Source organism: Sesamum indicum, linkage group LG7 (genome assembly GCF_000512975.1).
Source record: "Sesamum indicum cultivar Zhongzhi No. 13 linkage group LG7, S_indicum_v1.0, whole genome shotgun sequence".
NCBI classification, from domain to species: domain Eukaryota; kingdom Viridiplantae; phylum Streptophyta; class Magnoliopsida; order Lamiales; family Pedaliaceae; genus Sesamum; species Sesamum indicum.
The window spans coordinates 11080985-11098806 of NC_026151.1; the positions used below are offsets into that span (position 1 = coordinate 11080985).

The 17822-nt window shown below is 34.1% G+C and overlaps 4 protein-coding genes across 8 annotated transcripts in view; 1 reads left to right on the plus strand and 3 right to left on the minus strand.

Moving 5' to 3' along the window:
- Positions 1–1198, minus strand: part of LOC105167090 (probable sugar phosphate/phosphate translocator At3g11320) — a 3397-nt gene extending 2199 nt beyond the window's left edge. The window contains exons 1-2 of one of the 2 annotated variants that reach the window (XM_011086663.2): positions 847–1194; positions 293–742 (exon numbers count right to left, since the gene is read on the minus strand). In XM_011086663.2, the coding sequence (XP_011084965.1) occupies positions 293–742; positions 847–867 (471 nt within the window). In that variant the 5' untranslated portion in view covers positions 868–1194. Of the gene's footprint in view, positions 1–292; positions 743–825 lie in introns of both variants that reach the window. The other variant, XM_011086664.2, reaches the window with a different exon arrangement.
- LOC105167091 (probable sugar phosphate/phosphate translocator At3g11320) lies at positions 3060–6444 on the minus strand. The gene is made up of 4 exons (XM_011086665.2): positions 5561–6444; positions 4922–5025; positions 4575–4803; positions 3060–3557 (listed from the first exon to the last, which is right to left on the minus strand). The coding sequence occupies exons 1-4, from the start codon at positions 6008–6010 to the stop codon at positions 3411–3413; spliced, it is 930 nt and encodes a 309-aa protein (XP_011084967.1). The 5' UTR covers positions 6011–6444; the 3' UTR covers positions 3060–3410.
- On the plus strand, positions 8127–9951 carry LOC105167092 (immediate early response 3-interacting protein 1). The gene is made up of 3 exons (XM_011086666.2): positions 8127–8304; positions 9223–9497; positions 9614–9951. Exon 2 carries the CDS (start codon positions 9226–9228, stop codon positions 9457–9459), a length of 234 nt encoding a protein of 77 aa, XP_011084968.1. The 5' UTR covers positions 8127–8304; positions 9223–9225; the 3' UTR covers positions 9460–9497; positions 9614–9951.
- LOC105167210 (protein HLJ1-like) lies at positions 12374–17822 on the minus strand. 4 transcript variants are annotated; one of them, XR_002287400.1, is made up of 8 exons: positions 17603–17822; positions 17361–17503; positions 17031–17065; positions 16495–16572; positions 16320–16422; positions 16023–16094; positions 15796–15907; positions 12374–12549 (listed from the first exon to the last, which is right to left on the minus strand). XR_002287400.1 is itself a non-coding variant. In XM_011086833.2 (7 exons), the coding sequence occupies exons 4-7, from the start codon at positions 16340–16342 to the stop codon at positions 12415–12417; spliced, it is 342 nt and encodes a 113-aa protein (XP_011085135.1). In that variant the 5' UTR covers positions 16343–16422; positions 16495–16572; positions 17031–17065; positions 17361–17820; the 3' UTR covers positions 12374–12414. The 4 variants fall into 4 exon arrangements, 2 of the variants coding, with proteins under 2 accessions (XP_011085135.1, XP_020550958.1); XR_002287401.1 differs by having other exon boundaries at positions 17665–17820; XM_011086833.2 differs by having other exon boundaries at positions 17361–17820.

A 17822-nucleotide genomic window follows, 5' to 3' on the forward strand; every position in this document is an offset into this window, starting at 1 on the left:
CGGAACAAAAGATAATCTTTTGGTCATAACTTTTCCATTCACACATCAAACCCATTAGCCAATAAATAACACCACAATTAATTCATCCAATTCCAATTAAACCAAGCCGTTACCACCAAGCAAAATCAATGCATTTCTACCAATCAAAAACCCCAGATCAACAGAAAGACATAGCACTTGATTAAGAAAATTCAAGTAGCAACACCAAAATACACAAATCAAGCAGCAGACCAGTCAAGCCACCAATTCAAAACACACACACACGCACACACCAAAATAAACAAACACATACCCCACTAGCAATGACAACTCCAGTAACGACAGGTATCAAAGTCACGTAAGTCAGCCATGCCTCCCTCTTCAGGGTCATCAAATACGCAAATACCGCAGTAAAGAAAGGCGTGGTGGCGCCAATCGCCTGATTAAAGCTCACGGGCAAGTACTTAAGCGAAACATTACCACTGACAACCGAGGCACAGAAAATAAAGCTGAGTGCCGAAATCTTCATGAACTGAACCCTAGATCTTATCGTCTGCATCGGAACCATCTTCATCCACGCGATCGCGATGTAGCTCAGCAACGAGCAGGCCGTCATGTGGCACATCGTCAAGAAAATCGGGTATTTGAATCCATAGTTGCTTAACAAATACTTATTCAGTAGCAAAACCCCAATGTTGGATGAGTACCACGATGCCACCAACGCGATCGTGAAAAATCGGCCAGAGGATTTCATCACCGACATCTTCAAACCAAATGAATTATAAAATAAATCCAAAAGCCCAAGATAAACGAAAAAAATAAAATATACAGGGGAGAATTCTGAACTGTATACAAACTCTACAATACTTTGAAATGAATTGAGGTCATCAAGAATTCTCAACGGATCTAGAAGGGTTCAAAAAGGGGTAAAGAGATGGAAGGAAAAAGAGGGATCTGAGCAGCATTCGTGGTGGAATTGCCAAATTCAACGGTTCAGATTCAGCACAAACTCATGAAAACACCAACAAACTCGAAGCAAGATTTCAGATATTACATGAAGCGTAAACCTCCAAGAAGAATGTGGTTTTGCTGAATATGCAGTGTAAGAATGAAGGATGAGGGGAAATGGAGGGGGGGTTAGGGTGGGGTTGGGAGTGGGTGGATTGGAGTTTTGAGGACGACCGACGACGAGGAAGAATATTTTTGCAGAGAGAGAAAGGATCTGAATGTGTTTAATATAACAAGAGAGAATTAATTAACTTAATTGAAAATAATTAAGGAAAAATGAATACACATAAATAAATGGAAGATTCAGTGAAATCGGATGCACGTAAAGTTGTAAGAAGGTACAGTGGAAGTAAAGCGCTACCTTTGACTTCCTCTCTCTCTCTCTCACACACTCACACACTGGTAATTTGTGTCGTTTTTATTATTTAATACAAAAAAGAAAAATCATCATCTATAGTATATAATATTATTATTATTATTGAAGTGATTAAATAATCAATAATTATTAATTTAGGGTTTTTACTTTTTGAGGGGTTTTTTTTAGATTGTGGTGAGAACTTTGCTGCAACTGCAATTTGAGCATAATTTTGGGGAATGAGGATTGAATAATATTTGTCTATATTTTGTGCAGAAAATTGAAAAAAAAAAACAAAGGGATTTGTTGATAACTCTACCAACAATGGAAGAAAAGATTTGACGTGCCAACTAAGGTTGTCTTTTCAATTTTTTAATTTTATGGTAATAAGTTATTGTATTTAGTAAGTAATAACTAATTGGATCTATAATTTAGTAAGTTGGTAAATGAAACTAAAATCAATAAATTAGAATTCTCTTCCATTTCTTTAATCCCAACTATATTATAATTTATGAAAATCTCTCATGATTAAATTTACACAAAATAAATAACGAGGAATTATGTTGAGGATTGTTGTCTAACCTTTACCAAGCTTAATTTCCTTTTAAGTTGTAAATATTAGTCAGGTATAATTACACCCCACTCCCCTAATGTTTAATATAATCACACATACATTTTTGGGATAATTATATTTACCCCCTCATTTATTGTCGTTTTATTCAAACCACCCTTATCTTTTAATAAATTAAAAAAATCATCCCTGATCGCCTTTAAAACTCAAAAATGCCTTGATTAGGTCAACCTTTAAATAAATTTTCAAGAATAGAAATGCCCTTAGAATGTTTCTATAATTATCAAAAGGTAGAAGGAGTGTCAAATTAATATTTATGAAGATGAGTAATATGTTCTTATATATTTTTTTAATAATTATTATCAATTTTTAATTTAAATTAAATTATTTTATTAAATTAAAATTTTATCCTTAAAAAATTATTTTAAAGGTTGACATAGTTAACAGGGGCATTTATGGATTTTAAAGGCTGTTAGGGATAGTTTCTGTAATTTTTCAAAAGGCATGAGTGGTTTGTGTAAAAGACAATTGGTGAGGAGGTGTAAATGTAATTATCCCTAAATTTTTTATAATTTGAAAAATTACATCTAGTATTCATTATATTTGTTGTTGTCCAACAATTACATCCATACGTTAGTAAAAATTCACAATGGATTTACTACTAATTCATTACACGTCAAATAATTTTTTTGACCAAACTACCATATAAAAGCAAAGTTGTACACCTCTTCACATGCATTAATATGTATGAAGATGTATAAGGGTAATTTAATCAGAATAGATTTATTTGATTAACAAATAGGTCAGTAGTAACTATAGATTTTCATTCAATCTTTTTTGCTAATATTAACTTATTCAAGTAATTTTGACTACGGAAAGATCTTTTGTTAGACACAGATAAATATTAAGGGTACTAAATATAACTTTTCAAATCACAAAACATTACGTAAAATTTCATCAAACCTTGGAGTGTAAAAATATTATGGGCCGAAAAATATTATTTTCTCAAATTTTCTAAATTATAGAACGAAATATATTATTTCCCCAATACATGGGTTGGGAAGAAAGTACAACTTTAACTCATGATGTGGTTTAAAAGAGAAGAATATACCCCCGAACCAATTATTGGGGATGGCAACACAATGGTAGAACTCTGATCATTTTTCACTAATTAATTGATGTAAGAATAATGTAACAAAAATACAATAACATGAACTACAGATGTGATTCTGTTCTTGAAGAAAGAATAAAATGGTAAAAATGAATTTCTTTGGTAATCCAAGGCTACAAAGTTATTTAAACTTCTACTCAGCGTGTTCGTTTGCTCGTACAGGTATACACCGCAGTCCACACCTTCCTGGCCAAAAACAGGTCTGATGGAAAAATCCATACACGACTATCAAAGATTCACCAAATTTGCCACCAGTGGATAGTTGCAGCTCCTCATATTACAAATTAGACAGGTATTATGCTTGAAGCTTTCCTAAGGTTACACTTTCATTTAGTCCGCTTCTTGGCTTCACTATAGAGGATGACACCAAAGACCGTGAGACTATATCCGAGCATTCCCGTGACTGAGACAGGATTCCTGAAAATCAATATGGAAACAACAACTGCAACCGCACCTTTTGCATTTCCAAGAACCTGAAGGAACCAAGAACGGTATTAGCAACCGAGATAGAGACACACAAGAAGCTCAGCAAGGAAACTAGTAAGAAAAGAAGTTTTCAAATTCCAGATATACTGTATGATTTCAGCCTGTCACACCCTGTCAAATTGATCAGAATGTGATTCCTTCACTAATTTGTATGAGGATTCCAGGTGATTCAGAGAGTGAAAAGAGGCTAGAATCCAGTATAATTTGTTCAATTAGACTCGAGAGAGTTTTCCGATGCATTCCAGAGAAACATATGAATGAGCAAGTTTCTGATAACTTTCAAATGCACACAACCATGCTCCTCAGCTATATGCTAGCAGCACGTGTTTCGAAAACCAACTATGAAATTTGAAAACACAGATGATCCATCTCTTCCTATCAATATGAAGCATCAACTGCCTGCTAAAACTGCGGTAGACTTGTTAGTTTTAATGCACTTCATCTATAATATACTAGCATAAAAAATCACGAGCTTTATAAATACCTTTTGAACTTCTTTTATAGAAGAACAATGCATAAAAAGTTCATTCAAGAAAGAGAGGTTAATAAGAAACAAAAACTGGTAAAACATGCATTCTCAAATTTTAAATCTTTAAGTGTGCATTAAGCAAGCTGTTAGCAGGGCCGTTTTTGTGGATGAGATGCACAATTTCCAAACAAAATACAGAAAACATTAAGAGAGATAATCTTTCTTTTCGTTTCATTTGCTTCCCATTCCATCAAACATCATGCTCGCTCTTATTTGTTGTAGAAAGAGGAGAAGAAAGGGCAGCAGTTTTCTGCATAAGCTTGCAAATTGTTTCAATAGCTAAAAACAATATCTTTTAACCAAGTAGTACCACCCAGCTACACGAGAAAAATTTCTGGGCATAACTACTCATCTTCTAGAAGGTATGCATGTGCAATATTATTAAGACAACATCTACTTCAGGGCAGACGGTCAAAAGCATCTTTTGGATATAACTAATTATAAACTGAAGAGTACTTTTTTGGGGCAAGAATACCTGAAGAGTCAGAGCACTGGTGTGCTTTGTGACCAAAAAATTGGTCAAATTTACAAAATATGCAAGCGCAGAATTGAACAGCAATAACCAAATAATTCTGTTATCCTCTCTTGCAAGGGCCAACGTGATACCAACAACATTTTCTTCCATAAATAGCGTTGCAGGAAGTAGAAGTACTACAGCTATAGGAGCCATGTACAGAAGCAGATTCATAGAGTTCAGTTTTTCCCTTCAAGACAAAACAAAAGTTTCAGAATCCTACTCTGATTATTTTACATAAACAGGACCGGAACTCCTGCAATATATTTGCCATATTAAAGGTATTGCCAGAGTACAGAGTTTATTACCCTTCAGAAGAAAGCAGAATACCCTGAAGCACTGATTTGAGAGCCCTTGCGGCTGTTGCACCAATACACATGATAAATCCAAACAAGTGGAAGCTAGGCTCACCCTAACAACATTGAGAAGGGAGAAAATCAGAATAACATTCAATTCCACGGGGAACATCATAAAAACATTGAAGTCAGATGTGCATGCTACGCATATTCACAGAAAGGGCTGATCTCCATTGACCTACAAACTAAGGCGGCTTCCGCTAGCTAGAGCATGCACTATATCATACATGGAGACCCAGGAGAGTCTTGTTTGAAGCATAAATTCATTCAATCAATCCTAGTCAAAACAGATGTTAAATTAGCAGATTAAGTCCTGATCAGTTGCTAAACATGATACTGGTATCTCTGAACAATAGATATTCTTTTGATCATAATTTGTGAAAATCCATTAGCCAACCAATAACCGGAATTGCATCGTCCAATTAATCCGCGCAGTTGACAGCAAGCAAAAGCAACACATTTTTAACACAGATCAACAGGGAATCATAATACTTGATTAACAAACTCAAACAGCAAGACCATAATATACTAATCAAGCAGCAGATGAATCAAGCCATCGATTCAAACCCACACACTCCAAAGAGAACATACCCCACTAGCAATGATGACTCCAGTGACGACAGGTATCAAAGTCACGTAAGTCAACCATGCCTCCCTTTTCAGGGTCATCAAATACGCAAATACCGCAGTAAAGAAAGGCGTGGTGGCGCCAATCGCCTGATTAAAGCTCACGGGCAAGTACTTAAGCGAAATATTGCCGCTGACAACCGAAGCACAGAAGATAAAGCTGAGTGCCGAAATCTTCATGAACTGAACCCTAGATCTTATTGTCTGCATCGGAACCATCTTCATCCACGCGATCGCGATGTAGCTTAGCAACGAGCACGCCGTCATGTGGCACATCGTCAAGAAAATCGGGTACTTGAACCCATAATTGCTCAGCAAATACTTGTTCAATAGCAAAACCCCAATGTTGGATGAATACCACGATGCTACCAACGCGATCGTGAAAAATCGGCCAGAGGATTTCATCACCGACATCTTCAAACCAAATGAATTACAAAAAAAACTAAAAAAAAAAACCCAAAATAAACGAAAGAAATTTGAGGATCCTGAGCTGTATATAAACTCTATAATAATTTTAAATGAATTCTTAATCAGTGGGTTATCAAAAATTCCTATCGGATCTGGTAGGGTTGGAGATGGCGTGGAGAGATGGAAGAAAGGAGAGGGATCCGACTAGCATTCCTCTTGGTATTGTGAAATTCAACGGTTCAGATACAGCGCAAAGCCATCAATCAATCAAGAACATCAAAAACCCGAACAAGATTTCAGATATTCCTGAAGCGTAAAACCTCCAAAGAATGTGGGGTTGTTGATATGCACTGTAAGAAGGAGAGATGACGGGAAATGGTGGGGTGGGGTGGGGTAGGGGAGTTAAGGTTTTGAGGAGGACCGACGAAGAAGAATATTTTCGCAGAGAGGATCCGAATGTGTTTAATACAACAAGACGGAATTAATTAACTTAATTCATAATTAATAGTTAGTAATAATTATATTTAGTAAAATTGTATAATAGTATTAGACATTTATTAGCTCTATAAGAAAGATTCAATGAAATTGGAAGCGCGTAAAGTTGTAAGAACGTACCACTCCAAGCAAAGTGCCAACTTTGACTTTTTCTTTACAAATAAATAATAGATTATTATAATTATTATTGGGGTAACTAATTAATTAATTTATATAGTATTTAATGAGGGGAGGTCCCTAAAATAAGGGTTAGTGGTTGCTTTAACTTGTAAAAAAAAAACTGAATTTTTGATTAATTATTTTTTATTATTAAGAATTATTTTTATATATATGTATAAGTATTTTATTTTATTAGTTCTAATTAGTTAACTATTTTACTTTTTTATTTCATTAAATAAACATAATAAAAATTTAAATATATATATATATATATTGAATGTATTTCAAGTGCTAGTAATTAATTATCCAAAATTTTTAAAAGATATTTCGAAAAATCTGTAATCTCGTCTTTGAATTGAATTGTTGAGTAATGAATATTAATTAATGTTGGGATTTTGCATGCATCCATAAACAAGAAATATTGATTGTGAAAGGGATGGAATTAGAAATAACAGAAAGAATAACATTTATTAAAACATAGGATTGGGAAAAGCTAAAAGCTAGGTTAGAAAAACACATGCACTTTAATATCTGATTCAAGTACAAACCTATTCCAAGGTAAATATACATGTATTTTTCCACCCTAAAAAATTAATTGGGTAAATTACAATCGATTCTTTTGAAATTTGATATAATTATAAATATTTTTTTATTATTTAAAAAATTATCAACGTTCTATATTTTTAAAAAAAGTTTAACAACTAACTCAATTCGTTAGTTTCTGTTAGGTTTCTACCCATTTTTGTGGAGAATTAATCAAAATGCTCTTGTGGACTATAAATTATATTTTTTAATTTTTTGACTAAGTGAATAATATTTAAAAAAAAATGCAGTAAGAGCAAAATCCATAATTTCATACATCCATCCAACGATTACATAATTTTTTTTAAATACTAAGAAGTGTTTGTAATTTTTTAAACAATAAGAATATTAACAATTATGTCAAATTTTATAAAAACTTGTTATTTTCCTAAATTAATAAACACTTGCTTGGGCTTGTACAAAATAACTAAATATATTTCCTATTAAAAATAGTCAAAGCATCATTAGTTTAGTTTCAAATTACACATATTATCTGCTCAAAATTCGATGAAGTTTAGGTTAATTAACGAATTTGAAAACAAAAATGAACACGAACTCAAATAAACTACTATTAGTTAGGTTGGATTTAGTCTTTGGAATTGAGTTCGATGGAGTTAGGTTGGATATGATTACGATGTCAAAATTGATCTCCAAGAAGAACAATTAATTTTAAAAATTTTGAAAAATGATTAGTCTTATAAGTTTCTGCGACTTTTTACAATTTCAATAATAATTATTAAAAAAGAAATTAATAGTAACTGTCTCTTTAACTATTTCATTTTATCAATTTGTTTTCATATGTATATAAAAATATTTTATTTTATTAATTCTGATTAATTATTATTTTAATTTTATTTCGAGTTCCAGGGTTTTTTGGGAATCTGTCTCGTCATGTTATGGATTTTTACAGCAAAGAGCCCATCAGCCGATTTACAGAGGAAAAAGAAGAGAGCGGAAAGCAGGTTCTTCTACGCATCACCGTCCAATCCATCGAAGATTTTCTCCGATATTTCTCAGCCTCAGATCCTTCTTCTGCAAACTCAATTTTCTTCTGTTAATTCTCAGTAAGATGCTTTCTTTTCCACTACCGTAGGCAGGTTACTTCACAAATACCTAATTGAAATTACAGGAAAATATTCTGATTCTGTATTATGGAATTCTTCGCGGGTTGGTTTTAATTTGTAACTGATTTGGTGTTCTTTTTTTGTTTTTGGGTTTCTTTTAATTTGCCTTTGGATATCTTTTGGCTGGAGTTTAGTGTTCTGATTTTAGCGTAGATTGGTTTAATTTATTTATTTTCGACAATTTTGATCTCTTTTATTTGCTGGGGTTTGATATTCGCTTGTGTAGAAATCGATGAACAGAAGAAATTACCAAAAACCAAACTGAATCTAAATGTAATAATCCCAAGTGTTTGTTTTTGTTGCTCTTCATGCCGTGGCCTTCAGCTTAATACGTGGAATTTGGGGTAAAATCTGAATGCTGATCTATTGCCAGTTGATATATGATGCATTTTTATTACTTCTATCAAGAAATCGGAGAATAAAAGAATGAATTTTCATTGAATCAGATTTGCTTCTTTCCCATCGAATTGCCTTTCTACATGAACAGTGAAGAGTGTTGGATCCAAATCGAGTGTTAAAAGGGAAATGCATGAGTTATCGTACTTGTGGTTGTAATCAGGGCAGTACCAGTTTTATAGATGCTAGATGCAGTGTTTAATATGCCGAGTACTTAGATGACTGATAAATACTCATTTTAAAAAAGTTAGTAGTACGTGGTGATTGTTCATGCACTTTTGTAGTGCACAAAGTATTATATGTAGCACGGTTTTAACCAGGTAGTACCTTGGTAGATAGTTGAGACCATTCTTCTGGATGTTACTTTACTACATTTTTATCTTTATCGAAGGTAAAAGGAAGTATAATGATGTTAGAAAAGAATGTGAAAAGAAAGAGATATATGATTGGTGTATAATGCAGGAAATGGGGTTGTGGACACTGCTAGAGGGCTGCCTGCTTCTTGCAAATGCACTGGCCATACTGAACGAAGAACGATTCCTCGCACCCAGAGGGTGGAGCTTCCAAGAGTTTTCTGGGGTTAAAAGAAACTCATTCAAGGGACAGATTCTTGGTCTTATATATGCAACTCAGTACTTAAGAGTTCCTCTTATACTTCTCAATTTGCTCTGCATTGTTGTGAAGTTGGTATCTGGGTGATGTTCCTTTGGTGACTCTTCATTGGAGGGGTTTCCTTGGTAAGTTTTTATTTCAGCATTCATGTGCCTTGACGATTGAGTTAATTTTCAAGAATTAGCATTGTCTTAGAATGTGCTTTAGTTGCATAACGTCATCTTTCTCCTGGTTTGTTTAGGTATGGTTGCAGCACTTGTCAAATAATTTTGGATCAGTCGATGAATCTGAGTTTAGATATCTCTCGAGGTTGGGCTCTTCGTGAGGAGGTTCTGTGAAGAAAATGCGCAGAAGATAGCTTTAGATTGTCCGGAAGTAATCTCAATTTGAGCAGGAGAATCATTCACTCACAGCACTGTTGTAGATTTTTGTTCTCACTGAACATTATTGAGTTTTAATTTGAAGTGTATACAATTTTAGAACATTTCTGAAACAAATTTCATTACCATGCTTCAGTTAAAAATTGTATGCATTGTAAGTTGCTCTATTCTGATGGAAAAATTTCTTAACTTAGGGTAATTTGGAGCTTATAAGATGCTAGATTTTATTTTTAAAAAAGTTCATAAAGTGTTTGGATAAAACAAAATTATGAAATGTATAAGATGTTAGAAATATCAAATTTGATAATTAATTTGAAGGAATTTCTTTACTCTTGCAAGAGTTGTGGTGGCGGGAGCGTTCTTCCTTTTACTTGGACCTTTATTCTTTGTTTATATAGTTTTTCAGGTAGCTGGCCTGTATAAGTCTTCTTATCTCTTGCCTCAGCTGGCGGCACCAGTTGCTCTCGTGTCTTTACACTCTGTGATATCTGCAAAAATATTTAGATTTCACGAGCTAGGGCCCTTCTTTTGAGCTTTTAGGCCATTGTAAGGCAGTGCTGGTCAATTGTCAAGGGCATTCTAGTCGGGCTGGTAATGAGCGAGGCGTAGCGTTGTCTTTGGAACAAGGGAATTGAAGCATCCTCTGGCTCTCCCTGCTCCTACTGGAGGAAAACAACTCGTTCTCCCTTGCTTATCACGATTGCTCTTCTTCACTAGCCAGACACCCTCTATATTCATGTATTTCCTAGCCCGAGACAACATGGCTAGGAAGTCGGTTACTGGTTCTTTGACTAGATACTCAGAAAGAGGGCTTCTATGGAGCCTTTGGGTGAATGCACTGACCAGTACTTCTTGGTAAGTTGTTGGGACCTCAAAGATGGTTGTGTTGAACTGCTGAACATAGGCCCTTAGAATCTCGTTATCTTTTTGCTTCACCTCGAAAAGACTGATAGTGGATTTTTTATACTTCTTGCTGCTAGGGAATTGGTGCTGGAAAAGGTAGCTAATTTTTTCAAAAGATCTAACTCATCCAGTTGGAAGTTGGTCGAATCATTTTTGGGAAAAATTCAATAGCATAGTAAGTAAAGCACGACATTGAATGCCTTCAGTATACCTATGCTTTTCAAACTTACAGATATGTGCAACTAGATCAGTGGTACCATAATAAGAATGTAAGTGCGAAGGTGCTAGAAAATGAGCGATAGTTCCTCTACCGTGATGTGCTCATCGAAAGAAATGCCACGCTCAGCCAAACATGGTCTCTTTTGTCACTTGCTGATTAAGCTTGACCATTTCTTTCTTCAATGATTCCCATATTCCAGGGGGATGTAAGGTGGTTGCTTAGTTGCTGGCAAAAGTCAGGAGGTTTTGATTGATCCCGCCGGGAGCTCGATAGGAATCTGCTCGTCAACGCCTTGGCTTCCTGGTGTTCCACCTCTTGCCAGCTGGGATGGAGGTCTTGCTCCGCTAGCTTGAGAACTGTGGAAGGTTGAGTTGATGGTCTTCAGATGAATTAACGAAGTTGCTCACAGAAGAAAGGGTTCGTAGCAGCAGATCAGCTGTTCGATCGAGAGCTGCAGCTGGAGCATTGGTGGCTCTTAAGGTTGGATTTAGAATGGGAGCATTATCGTCTCCTGCAGTTGTATTTGCAGGTGGAATAGTAGGACCTGCTGCATCGGGTAGGGAAGAGTTTCCCTAATAGGATCCATTATCACCTTTATTTATTGAATTAGCCATTTCTCGCCTCTTAAGCTCAAGTTCCCACAGACGGTGTCAATGATCCGTACCAAACTTTTTGCCACACCACAAGGTGAAGAATCTTAAAGAAAAATCTTAAGATCAACAGTAACTAACCCTATAAAATAAAGGTTAGCACTCTGATTCTTCAGTCGTTAATGATTTGTGGACGAAATAAAAGGAAAACTTGAACTAAAGTGATAATAATGGTGAATAATATGTGTCCGACTGAAATGGGCTCATTTCTTGAGGCTACCAGTTCAGTAAAATAAAAAAAAAAATTGTGGGCCTGACCTCCTTGTTGATGGGCTAACTGGGCTGGTATGCTTTGTTTTAAGCTTAGTCCATGAAAAGTTTGAGGGCACCAACGGTAATGTATCATATTTAATATTGATGGTCTAAATTAACTGCAATTGCATATTAACAAATGCACTTATTAACATATTGTATTCAATTTGTAAAAAGTATAACTTTTCAAATTTAAAGCAACAATGGATATATTTATTAATAATTAATAAAGAAATCAAAATTCTAAAACATCTTAATAGAAGAAAAATAAGGGAGTCACCTAATTTTAATTTATTGTTTTAATTTAAATAATTAAGTGAACAATATTATTTATATTAGTTATGTATAGTTTGTCTCTAATTTGTAGATAAGCAGTTTAGGTATAATTTTTGTTTTGATTAATGTATAAAACAATACATAAAATTAAAGGACGATAAATTTTTCTTTAGAAGATTAAAGTAGGATAAATTCTTATTCATTTGATCTATTAATCTAACAAAAAAATTCAAAATTCTAGAAATTAGAATTGAGTCAACTCAATTTTGTTTTGGTAAAAAACATCCTTCAAATATATATATATATATATAAATACAATATTGGAAGAAAATTTTCATTTCTTTGGATAATTTACAACAAATTATACAAAGCTCCCTTGCACAAAGTATTCTACTTTACAACCAAGTATCTTTACATTAGATCGCTGCAAATGTCTCACATGATGAAAAATTCTTCTCTTGTGTTGAGGCATCTTCAACTTCAATTTAATGGCAGCCTGAAAACGACAAAAAGAAAAAGAATCAGAACATGAGCAGCAATCGATGTATACTCGTTTATTAAAGCTTGAGCGACCCTAAGTCTGCCATTGATTTGCCATGTGTGCTTGCCTAAATAACCTCGTACTCAACACACGGGCTAAGATAATGCACCTTACCATCATTTAGAACCAAATTGCAACCTATGTATTGATCCATTTCTCTCTCTCCCTCTTCTTCTATCTTAAAAGGTATTCTATGTTCCTATACAATTCCTCTCTGTCAATTTTTCTCATGTTTGAAAATCCAAAAAGTTGAAAAGCCATTGTATTCCTCTTTGTACACTTCAAAACCAAAAGTCTGTTATAATTTCTATCAAAGCTCCACGTTCTCACTACTCTAATTTGAAAAGAACAAGTACATAAATTTTTTAAGCCTCCAAGAATACGACGGATGCAGAATAGTTAAGAATGCCTAAATTGGAGAACAGTTCTCCAACCTTTTGGCAAATTTATTCTCAATTTATTCATTGCGTGAGTTTCGTTTCAAGGATTGCTTTTCAAAACTTTTCGATGTCATATATCTAAAATTTTGTATGAATTTTACAGACCACCATATTTTGTCATGCCATTCACATCCGATTTTTGCAGGTGTATCATAGTAAAGTTTGTCAGAAAAACATTATTATACAAAACACAACTAAGTTTATTTATGAACTTCATTAATAGAACATCTTATACTAAAATATTGACGATTGTCTACATGCCAATTAGATTCATTTATTTCTCGATTACAAATAGATACAATTATCATAATTTTAACACACACCTTTTCAAAAATGTTTTGGACAACTTCAAAAACATTTGAATCAATCACCAAAACGTATGAGATTCATCAATTCAATAGGGAAAAGGTCCGCTAAAGTGCTCTTTTGAAAATTATAAAAACTATTCCGTTGAAAATTATAAAAATCATTTTGTCATCAAAACAAAAATGAATTGGGCTTTTTTAGGAGTTCTGAACTATTTATCCAAAAAACAAGATACTAAGAATTATCTGGATAAAAAAATTTGTGCACCAAAAGCTGATTTGAGAAGGAAAAAGTTCATCAAAAGAATATTAATTCATAAGCAACTCAATGCATGTGCAAGTGAAAAACTTGTTGAATTAAGAAGAGAAAGAAAAAACTGAAAAACTTGTGGTAAGTAAAAGTTTTATAAAAAGAAAGCATTTAATAAGAAAAAAAAATTGTGAACAATTTTCTAAATACAAAAATCATAGTACTTCCCATATCTAAGATTATCAATTTGCCAAAACTGTATGTTCCTTGAAAATCATTCCTCAAACTTAAGAATTATATAATATTGAAGAAAAAGTTATCAAATCCCATTAAAAAAATAAAATAAAAGTGGCATGTGGACAATCCTATATTTTGGCATAGGGTTCCATTAGCGAAGTTCACAAATAAATAGTTTATGACTGTATAGTAAAGAATTTCTAGCAATTTTTTCTACGATAAACCTGCAAACATGAAGATGTCAAGAACATGACACCATGATTTTCTGCACATCCATACAAAATGATAAATAAACAGCACCAAAAAATTCTAAAGCAAGCCCATGAAGAGAATCCAACAAAATGAATAAACCAAGACTAAATCTGCAAAAAGAATGAAGTTATGTTCTTCATATTGGCATTCAACACTACACATGCATCCTTCAAATTCTTAGCAGCTTAAAAAATTCATATTCTTGTTTCTTTCAAATTACAATGGTGATAACGAGGGCAGTTCATAGAAATCACAACAGGGCTTTAGGTTTTGAAGTTTACAAATTGTAAAACACAATGGATTCAACATCTCTTGATTTTCAAATGTGGGAGAAAAATCAACAGAGTAGAACGGAAAGGAACATGGATTACTTTTCTGATAGAAAAACAAGTCGAGAGGAAACTATAGATACAATGGTTACCATCAGGCTCTAAATGTTGTTAAAATGCATCATAGTAACTGCCAGTGTGTGTTTTAGTCGAGCGTTCAAATTTCTACTTAACCCTTTTGAATTCCACACAATTCATAAGAATATGAGATTAATTTAGTTCGCACAAATTTTGACAAACCAAATTCAAGCCCCAGGCCCTCAATCTTCCAATAACGATTAATCACATAATTTGATATGATAAATGTTCGTTTATCAATATATCAAAATAAAATGCTTGTTATACATAGAACTAAAAAATGATTTCTCAAGTAAATTGATACCATTTTATAATTATATGCTATATGTGTTATGGGCAAACAAAATCAGATATTGCCTCCATATCCTGTAATATGCATTAGGACAGAATTGTGAAAGAAACTAGGATATGAGAAAAGTACAGGGAAAATCATTGGGTGCCACAGTGTAAACCTGTGACTCAAACCGTAGCTCATAGAATACTCCAGTGGAAGGGCATAACCAATATACCAATGATACATTATAAACAAGAAACTTTCTATACAGACATAAGAAACAGCGAAAATACTTCAAATTCAAGAAGCCTCTCCGAAATGCACTTAAGAAAAGAATATTGCTGATCAATTTGCAAGCTTCTAATGATTTAAGAAGATTATAAAACTCAAACTAAAATAGAAGTAAAAGAGAGTGGTTGAATGGCACTTACATTACGGTGAAACCATATATATTAAGATAGGAGACAGGCGAACCTGATTGGTAATATAGATAATAGTAGGAAAACAAAGGTTACTATGGCTCCAAAAGGAGGTGAATATACAATTCCAATGAAACAAGAGAGGTTCTCACATTTCGTTTCCATGTAAAGTTGACATAACCATATTCACTAAGGACAAAAGTTAAACCATGCTGATGGATTATTCAAGAACCTTTATTTCAGTTCAAACCAGCTCTCATTCTCATAATTGATCCAACTAATCCTGTTTTATTTCCTCATTTAATATTAAAGATTTTAGGACTAGCAAAGATGACAAAAGCTAGCTTCTGTCATATGAAATTTTCCCGTGCTGAAATCTTTGTAAATTGTAAAGTGAAAACCATAAATTCTTTAACTCTATGACTGCTGACAATTTTCTTCCCCAGATATTCAGACAAGTCACAGATGTAATACAGAGGAATATTTATTATGTGAAGTATATCTCTTCGCCACAGTCTGAATCGTCCAGAATACGAATCAATCCATTTATTAGTATGGCAACAAGCAGGAAACATTTCAAACTTCAAAACAGAGCAAGAAAATGTCCTAACACTCACCTTATCAGGATCTTGTAAATCCTTAAATGCTTTGTTCAACTTAACAAATGCTTGGTGAGCTTGAGGGTGAGAGCATTTGTCTGGGTGAACCATCAGCGACAACTTCCAACACCTTCCATATAGAAAATTTTATGCGCACGTGTCAAAACACAGGAACAGATACAAGACGCAGTCTAGGAAAAGATGAATGCCGATTATTTGAGTGGAGAAAACCTGAAAATGGATACCTCTTTTTCATGTTTTCAGGAGACATATTTTTGTTGACTCCGAGAATATCATATGGACTATCTTCCTCAGCTCTGAAGATATAGCAGAGAAGTTAGCCATGCGCAACAACCATTTATAAAACTGATAGTAATAGAACCTAGCAACTCAGATGCAAGAAGACAATAACTTCTTTCTTTTTGAAATGGCAGCATTTGAGAAATTGGGAAGTCTACATGATTTTGGGACAAGGACTGGAAAAAGAAAATTGCATATTTAGGGATATCACAGAGTTATCAAGAAAGAGAAAGGAGCGGAACCTCCTCGAAACGTTCTGCTTCATTGGCAGATTCAGCTTCCGTGACCACAGCAGGAGGAGGGGGTCCTATAAATAATTCAGTGTCTCCGTCCAGCTCAGCTTCTCTGTGAATTATTTTCAGTTAAATATTCACATGCATTCTTATAGAATTAATAAGGATAAGTTGTGCACTATACCGTAATTCAGCTTCTGCTTCTGTTAGTTTGGCTGCTGCGGCAAGTAACTCAGCAGACGGCATTTCAGGCCCAATGACCCTGCAAGAACCAACAGCAGGTCATGATACAAGAAAGATACAAAATAAAAGCTTGATATCAGGAAGGGAACAAACAAATATAAACCAACATCAACATGATCTTGTTTAGAGACGTCTACTTTTCTTCTGAAAAACCCACAACCACTAACAATGTCATATTTAATTCACAACAATTTGGTCACTGTACACATTTTTTCAACCAAAGATGAAAGTAACAGAGCAAGACACCTACATACAAACAGGAAAGTGAAATGGAGAAATTCAACACGAAAATGACAATCAACATTTTTTAAAAGGAAAAAGCCGGTGAGGTTAAATAAGCTTGACAATGAACAAAATCGTGTCCAAAATGATGTCTGACACCAAAATTTTCAAAAACATGTCGCTTTTCTCTCTGCATCTAGAAACACTCAACACACTTGAAACAAAAATAACAACAGGTAAATTACGAACACAAACCTCCAGAATGCTTGAAGATCCAACCAAAATGAGCACTACAACAATTTGGTAGGCAAAAGAACTGCATTAGTGGACTTTTCAAGATTCAACGTGTCCTCAAGAAACAAGACAGAAAAAAAAAGAACAAGAAAGGGAAAAAGAATCGGTTCATACAAGAAAAGAACAAAAAACAAAAAAAAGAACCGGGACATTCATCAGACCAAGATAAGAGTTCACATGTTCAGCAATCAATTCGTAGTGCTCCAAGATTCACTTATTTCCTATACTATATCAAGAATCAAACCAAATTCAAGAAAATTGGAAACAAGAAATTGGATAAAAATACAATACCTCTCTAAGCTCCAAGAAGTGAGGGTGGAATCTTCACGCACAACTTAAAGAAAAGAAGTGCTTAAAACCGCAAGGGTTGCGCATGCAACGGATCATTCTTTTGAAACTCGACCCAACCATCTCGAAGATTTCAAGAAACAAGACTAGAAAAACCAAAAAGAAGACAAGAAAGGGAAAAAGAATGGGTTAACTCCATAAGAAAACATGAGAAAAAGAACAATACAAGAAAGAAAAAAAAGAACCGGGTGGGGCATCCAATCAACGGATCTTTTCTGAGAAACTCCATCCAACCCCGTCCACTCACTCTCCAGGATTTCATTTTCTTCTGTTCCTTGAAAATCTTTGAATTCTTCTTCCATGGACATTGTAGAGAGTAAAGGAAAGAAGAAATAGAGACGACTAGAAGAAGAGACTCTGGAGTCTGGAGTGTGGAGTCTGGTATCTCTCTCATTTAAGAATTCA